Genomic DNA, 8,157 nt, shown 5'->3' with positions numbered 1-8,157 from the left:
TAAATAGATATGAATACGATAGATGGCTGATGCTCTGAGCCCACAGAGAGCTTCTGTGTTTTACTTCACTTATACAATAAACATTGTCATTACTAAACCTGATACCCATGTCTCAAACAGATGAGTTATCCTTCATACCCAATAATCATCAGCAGTAAAGGATAGATTTGATATATTGACTGGACATAATGACAGACCGAACAGCACTACATTGTGTTGATAGTGGGAATCCTCTGCTCTGTGAGAACAGGGTCATGTTCAGTAGAGACAAAACGTTTTGAAACGGCATGGAACACGGTGGTACTGCACTTCCTGAACTTGTCCAATAAGAACTATGATTTATGAATTTTTTTCCCCCGTTGCAAAACGTTTTGTTACGTTGTGCCCTACTGAACACCACCCAGGCTTCCCTGTGCTTCAGCTGTCCGCTCACCTCAGGGACACCTGTAGTCTGTCTCCAGCTGCACCCCCCCACCCCTCCTCTCAGGGACACCTGTAGTCTGTCTCCAGCTGACCCCTCCTCTCAGGGACACCTGTAGTCTGTCTCCAGCTGCACCCCCCCATAAAGACTCATAGGAGTGACCCCCCAGCTAAGCACGTTGCCCCTGGGAGAGGTGGTGTTCTCACAGGACATCTGTTCCCGGATCTCAGCCGAGTTCAAAACATAGTCCCACACGTTGACATCCGTCATCTGACCTAAGAAGGCGTCCGTGTCAGAGATCCCCAGGAAGCCGTCCTGGTCCTTCCCCAGGATGAAGACCCCTGCTGGGCTGACTGTGTATCCCCTCCGGAGGTACTGCTCCTCCCCCACCAGCCCGTTGATCCACAGCTCAGCCCCCCCCGAGTGGGACGACCAGGTGACACAGTAGTTGACCCAGTCACGGGAGTGGAAGTTGTGGGGCAGGTTGACAAACTCGTTGCCGATCCACAGACCCACCTGGATGGATCACATGACAAATAGAAATAAGACTTGATGACTTTTCCATTCCTCCCTCGCTTACTCCGCCCCGATTCCCTCCCTCCCTCCATGACTACCTCCCTGACTCCCCTCCCTCCCTCCATGACTACCTCCCTGACTCCGCTGACTCCTACCCTCCCTCCATGACTCCCTCCCTGACTCCCTCCCTGACTCCCTCTCTCCCTGACTCCCTCCCCTCCCTCCATGACTCCCTCCCTCACCTCCCACACTGACTCCCTCCCTGACTCCCTCCATGACTCCCACCCACCTCATATCCCATGGTGATCATTCGTTCGATCGTGCCCTGGCTGGAGTATGACAGGACAGTGTGTATCTCTCCAGGGCGCGTTCTCAGGTGCATGCAGGCGGTGAAGAGTGCAGGTCCATGGAGTGAGCCAGGTGGGCCGGGCATAGCTCTCTGTGTTCCTCTCTGGGAAGTGGAGCACCAGGGAGACATCACTCTGGGTTTATGAGGACAGAAATGATAGGGTTAACATCTGCCACAGAAGAAGGAATGCTAAATATCTACTGCATCACAACAACAATTTTTTCAAAATATAAGTACTCCACATAGAAATAGTATAAATAGAAGTACTGTAAATATAATTACTCTAACCATAAAGTACTCTAAAGTGAAGTACTGTAAATATGAAGTTACTCTAAAGCGAAGTACTCCAAATATAATTACTCTAAAGCGAAGTACTCCAAATATAATACTCTAAATAGAAGTACTGTAAAATAGAGTACTGTAAATAGAAGTACTGTATAATAAGTACTACTAGTGTACTACTAGTACTACTTGTATCTATTGTGACTAGGCTACAGTGTAACTACTATTGTGACTACTAGTGTGACTACTATTGTGATACTTGGACTACTAGTGTAAACTACTATTGTGACTACTAGTGTAACTACATGGACTACTATTGTAACTATATGTGAACTAGTGTAACTACTAGTGTGACTACTAGTGTAACTACTAGTGTGACTACTAGTGTAACTACTATTGTGACTACTAGTGTGACTACTAGTGTAACTACTATTGTAACTACTATTGTGACTACTATTGTAACTACATTGTAACTACTATTGTGACTACTAGTGTACATAGTGTGACTACTATTGTGACTACTATTGTGACTACTATGTAACTACTAGTGTGACTACTAGTGTGACTATATTGTGCTACTATTGTGACTACGTTGTACTACTGTACTACTATTGACTATTTGTGATACATGACTACTAGTGTAATTTGTGACTACTAGTAATACTATTGTAACTATTGTGACACTATTAACTACTATTGTAACTACTATTGTGACTACTAGTGTAACTACTAGTGTGACTACTATTGTGACTACTATGTGACTACTATTGTAACTACTATTGTGACTACTAGTGTGACTACTATTGTGACTACTAGTGTAACTACTATTGTGACTCTAGTGTAACTACTATTGTGACTACTATTGTGACTACTATTGTAACTACTATTGTAACTACTATTGTACTACTATTGTGACTACTAGTGTAACTCCTATTGTGACTACTATTGTGACTATATTGTGACTACTATTGTGAGCTATTATTGGTAAACTAGTTGTAACTACTATTGTAACTAACTAGTGTAACTACTATTGTGACTACTAGTGTGCACTACTAGTGTGACTACTATGTGACTACTAGTGTAACACTATTGTGACCTACAGTGTAACTACTATTGTGACTACTAGTGTAACTACTATTGTGACTACTATTGTGACTACTAGTGTAACTACTATTGTAACCAATTTTCCCTTTTTTTCCGGCACTGAGCAAATGTCAGGTCTGCTGAGCGCAAACTTGAATGTTATGAAAATGTTGTGCAACTTCCAGCCAGCGTTTACTGTGAACACTGAGGCTGTACCCGCTTTAAGTTACAGTTTCAGACAGTGGTCAAGTTGGCTACCGTGGCTATTTGATCATAATTTAGGCCTATCAGAGTTGCYTACCATCAAAAACAATAGAGAAAATGAATCCCATAATATTTTAACAKGGAAATAGCTGTTCTGTCACTGATTGGTGAAGTAGTTTAATAAGCTAAATGTAAAATACTGTTGATTTAACGGGTTAAAAAAAGGAACAGAAAGGAACGCAATAAACCAGTACTTTTTTGGGGGTTTGAACCAGTTCAGAACTTTATTTTGCTGGTCGGAACAGTGGAATGAAACTATAAACATAGTGTTTCTGTTCAGAACAAAAACGATTGGAAAATAATGTTGGTTCCAACCCCTGATTGTAATAACATTGTGATAACACGTTGGTGTTATTACATGTAATATATAAGAGCAACCTCGTAGAGTACGGTGTACTCCATACCTAACTACAGTACTCACCTTGTTTGGAAGGCCTTGCTTCCCCAATTGCACCTACATTAACAGAAACACAGAGTCAGTTCACCTAAACCTTCACTCATTGTTATACTTTTAAATGTCAATAAAGATATATCTCACTTGAATGTATGTGTTTTCCAAGAGAAGTAATCAGACCCTCGATCTTCAGAAGCTTTGATTCGATTTCATCTTGGCGACAGAACGCTGAGTGGAGAAAGAGAGAGAAAGAGAGAAAGAGAGAGTGAGAGAGAGGGAGTGAGGGAAAGAAAGAGAGAGAAAGAGAGAAAGAGAGTGAGAGAGAGGGAGTGAGGGAAAGAAAGAGAGAGAAAGAGAGAAAGAGAGTGAGAGAGAGGGAGTGAGGGAAAGAAAGAAGAGATAAAGAAGCGGGAGTGAGGGGAAGAAGAACGAAGATAAAGAGAGGGCACAGAAGAAGAGGTAAGGTAGAGGGAAAGAGAGGTGAGGAGACGAAAGAAGAGATATACGAGAGTGAAGAGAGGGAGAGAGGACGCACAGAGCGACCGATGGAAGAAAGAGAGAGTGAGAGAGAGAGAAAGCCGAGGAACGAGATAGAGAGAGGGCAACGAGAGGGGGAGAGGACCCAGAGATAAAGAGAAGCGAGAGGGGGGAGAGACAGAGATAGAGAGAAAGAGGAAGCGAGAGGGGGGAGAGACAGAGATAAAGAGGAAGCGAGAGGGGCGAGAGACAGAGATAGAGAGAAAGAGGAAGTGAACATGGTCAGGGAAAGGCCTTGAGGCTGATTCCTCTCAGATGGGTTCCATATGTTGAGCATCATAAAACATCTAAAAACATACTGTGAGATGAGCAGCATCTTAGAAATCCACTATATTAAAGACATATGTTGAGCATCAATATGAGATATATCTATCTGTATCTATTTGCCTGTTAAAGTTGATCCATTCCTTAACATTGATCTCAGTCTTTTCATGTCCCAAGGGTTACTCGGGAAACCAGAAAGATAGTAAGAAGAGCGAAGGCAAAATTACAGTCTGGCAACACAAGACTATCCATTCCCTAACACACACACACACACCAGGGCCTGTATACAGATGTAGGATCTCAATTTGATCACTCTTTTGTTGCTGAGAATTTTCCTGCTCAGCAGTAAATTCAAACTTGTAGTGTATTAAAGTTTTTAAAAGACTTCTAAATTTTGTAATTTCCAATTAGAAATTTCAGACAAGGTTTTCCCTAACAAAAAATGTATCAACCCCTATAAAAWTTTTCATTAATTATAATCCACATAATAATTCACATATCCTGTTGCTGCAGGATAATTTTCCTGTTGTAGAAATTTGGCTCAAATTAAGATCCTACATCTGTAGATACAGTGCTACATTTTCAAATGGAGGCTACARCCAAATTAGGACAACTAATTTATCCATTCCCTATCATATACAGCAGGACCAATATCTACATAGATATATAATAATATTTTCCCGTTTAGTTTATCTTTTTAATTCCCTAAGAGTAGGTTCTGTCTACGTACTGCCTTTCCCCAGGCGAGGCAGGAAGGAGGACTCGACCACGCGATCGTTGAGCGGTTGGGCCATGCGGTAATCATTCCACAAAGTCTTATTGTCCATGTCCATCAGAGTACTTTCCAACTTTCTGATCTGGATGGGGGGAGAGGATAGGAAAGAGAGTGTATGAATCAATTGATTCAATAATGAATCAATTAATTCAATAATGAATCAATGAATCAATGAATTAAATAATGAATCAATTAATCAATTAATTCAATAATGAATCAATTAATCAATTAATTAAATAATGAATCAATTAATCAATTAATTAAATAATGAGTCAATGAATCAATTAATTAAATAATGAATCAATGAATCAATCAATAAAAGGATGAATGAATAAATGGGTGAATCAGTAAATCTTTCACAGGGCTGTTTCATCTGCTTTTTAGGGAGGCTAGGAGTAGAGAGTAAGAGTTCACGTCCATTGTTGAAAAATGTAAAGGTTTAATTTACACCTCAGCAGTTTTGTGAGACAGCAGGGAGAGCTGAACTAACCAATCAAGTAATCAATAAATCAATCAATCACAGGGCTGTTTGACCTCCTTTTCATTCACGGCTATAGGGACAAATTTCAACAACAAAAAAGGTGAGTTAAATTTCAAAGAAAATTGATGTGGAGAATTGAAAAGTTCATTTTACAAATCAGATGGTTTATGAGAGAGAGAGCAGGGTTACCTGGTTGTGAGAGAGGGTGATGGGTATAGTACCTGGTTGTGAGAGAGGGTGATGGGTATAGTACCTGGTTGTGAGAGAGGGTGATGGGATAGTACCTGGTTTTGAAGAGAGGGTGAGTGGTATTAACTGGTTGTGAGAGAGGTGATGGTATAGTACCTGGTTGTGAGAGAGGTGATGGGTATAGTACCTGGTTTGAGAGAGGGTGATGGTATAGTACCTGGTTGTGAGAGAGGGTGATGGGTGTGTCAAACACGGTCCACAGGATGCTCTCGTAACAGGAGGGTGTGGAGAAGCCCTGGTACCTGAAGAAATGGTTCAGGTTCTCAGGTAGCATGGAACGCACGTTGAGGGTGGATATGTTCATGGACTGCCTGTACAACATCCCAACAGGTGAAACAGAAACTGAGCATCAATAATACTGTTATTAGATAGATTCAGTAATACTGTTATTAGTGTAGACAGATTCAGTAATAACTTTTATTGTAGATACATTCAGTAATAATGTTATTAATGTATATAGATTCAGTAATACTGTTGTTAATGTAGATACATTCAGTAATATTCCAAAGAAAACCCAAATCACCTGCGTACTTGACCTTTCCCAGGTTGCTGATGAAATCGCTGTAATAGGTGTTCTCAAAATGTCCGTCCTGTAACGGACAAAAACACAATCAAACCTACTGAACGGGTACGTGATGGATTCTGCATTCCTAGGCTACATGGTCTCCTTGCCAAAATGAGGCAAAACAACCACACCGGCTGAAAAAGAAACCCGGCCCGACAGCAACTAGACAACAACGAGAGAATGAGTTAGGTTGTTGATGAAATCGCCGCTAGTAGGTGTTCTCAAAAATGTCCATCAAACTAACTGGCTAAAGGTTCTATATCAAATAAAATGTCAAATAAAATGTTTTTTTTTGTCACGTGCTTCGTAAACAACAGGTGTAGACTAACAGTGAAATGCTTACGGACGGGCCCTTCCCAACAATGAGGAGATAGGAAAAAAATAAGAAATAGTCGAACATTTATAAATAATAACATGAAGAATAAATAGGAAAATAATTACACAAGGAATAAATACACAATGAGTAACGATAACTTGGCTACATACACAGGCTAACAGTACTGAGTCCATAGTGCAGGGATAGGAGGTCATTGACGTATATTTGTACATATAACTAGGGATAAAGTGACTAGGTAACAGGATATATATTAAACAGTAGCAGTGTATGTGGGTCAACTATTTAGCAGTCTTATAGATTGTGGGTCGAAGCTGTTTAGGGTCCTGTTGRTTCCAGACTTGGCGCATCATTACCGGTTGCCGTGAGGTAGCAGAGAGAGCAGCCTATGACTTRGGTGGTCGGAGTCTTTGACCATTTTTAGGGCCTTCCTCTGACACCGCCTGGTATAGAGGTCCTGGATGGTACTGGGCCATACACACTACCCTCTGTAGCGCCTTGCGGTCGGGTGCCAAGCAGTTGCTAGGAGAGATAAACAGACTGGTAACATGGTTACAGGAGAGAATAAACAGACTGGTAACATGGTTACAGGAGATAAACAGACTGAAACATTTACAGAGAGATAAAACAGACTGGTAACAATGGTTACAGGAAGTAAACAGACTGGCAACATCTACAGGAGAGATAAACAGACTGGTACATGTTACAGGAGAGTAAACAGACTGGTAACATGGTTAACAGAAGATAAACAGACTGGCAAACATACTAGGGAGAGGATAAACAGACTGGTAACATGGTTACGGGAGATAAACAGACTGGCAACATACTACAGAGAGATAAACAGACTGGCAACATACTACAGGAGAGATAAACAGACTGTAACATGGTTACAGGAGAGATAACAGACTGGTACATGTACAGGAGAGATAAACAGACTGGCAACATGGTACAGGAGAGATAAACAGACTGGTAACATACTCAGGAGAGATAAACAGACTGGTAACATGGTTAACAGGAGAGATAAACAGACTGGCATCACGACTACAGGGAGATAAACAGACTGGTAACATACTACAGGAGAGATAACAGACTGGCAACATGGTTACAGGAGAGATAAACAGACGGCTCACGCTACAGGTGAGAATAACAGACTGGTAACATACTACAGGAGAGATAAACAGACTTGTAACATGGCTACAGGAGAGATAAGCAGACTGGTAAAATGGCTACAGGAGAGATAAGCAGACTGGTAACATACTACAGGAGAGAATAAACAGACTGGTAACATGGCTACAGGAGAGATAAACAGACTGGTAACATACTACAGGGATAAAGACAGACTTGAACATGGCTACAGGAGAGATAAGCAGACTGGTAACATGGCTACAGGAGAGATAAGCAGACTGGTAACATACTCAGGAGAGATAAACAGACTGGTAACATGGCTACAGGAGAGATAAGCAGACTGGTAACATGGCTACAGGAGAGATAAACAGACTGGTAACATGGCTACAGGAGAGATAACAGACTGGTAACATGGTTACAGGAGAGATAAACAGACTGGTACATACTACAGGAGAGATAAACAGACTGGTAACATGGTTACAGAGAGATAAACAGACCTGGCAAACATGGTTACACGG

At 41.3% G+C, this 8,157-nt stretch overlaps 1 protein-coding gene across 1 annotated transcript in view; it reads right to left on the bottom strand.

Annotated features, from left to right (window-relative positions):
• Positions 1-344: 344 nt before the first annotated feature.
• The window catches only part of ca6 (carbonic anhydrase VI), a 16,978-nt gene continuing 9,165 nt past the window's right edge, over positions 345-8,157 (bottom strand). The window contains exons 5-11 of the mRNA XM_023991829.3: positions 6,139-6,205; positions 5,773-5,927; positions 4,841-4,967; positions 3,454-3,537; positions 3,337-3,369; positions 1,227-1,426; positions 345-937 (exon numbers count right to left, since the gene is read on the bottom strand). Of these exons, the coding sequence (XP_023847597.1) occupies positions 524-937; positions 1,227-1,426; positions 3,337-3,369; positions 3,454-3,537; positions 4,841-4,967; positions 5,773-5,927; positions 6,139-6,205 (1,080 nt within the window). The 3' untranslated portion in view covers positions 345-523. The remainder of the gene's footprint in view (positions 938-1,226; positions 1,427-3,336; positions 3,370-3,453; positions 3,538-4,840; positions 4,968-5,772; positions 5,928-6,138; positions 6,206-8,157) is intronic.

This window comes from Salvelinus sp. IW2-2015, linkage group LG7 (assembly GCF_002910315.2).
Source record: "Salvelinus sp. IW2-2015 linkage group LG7, ASM291031v2, whole genome shotgun sequence".
Classification (NCBI taxonomy): Eukaryota; Metazoa; Chordata; class Actinopteri; order Salmoniformes; family Salmonidae; genus Salvelinus; species Salvelinus sp. IW2-2015.
The sequence above is the reverse complement of the archived record's forward strand: the minus strand, read 5'-3'. Positions and strand labels throughout refer to the sequence as shown.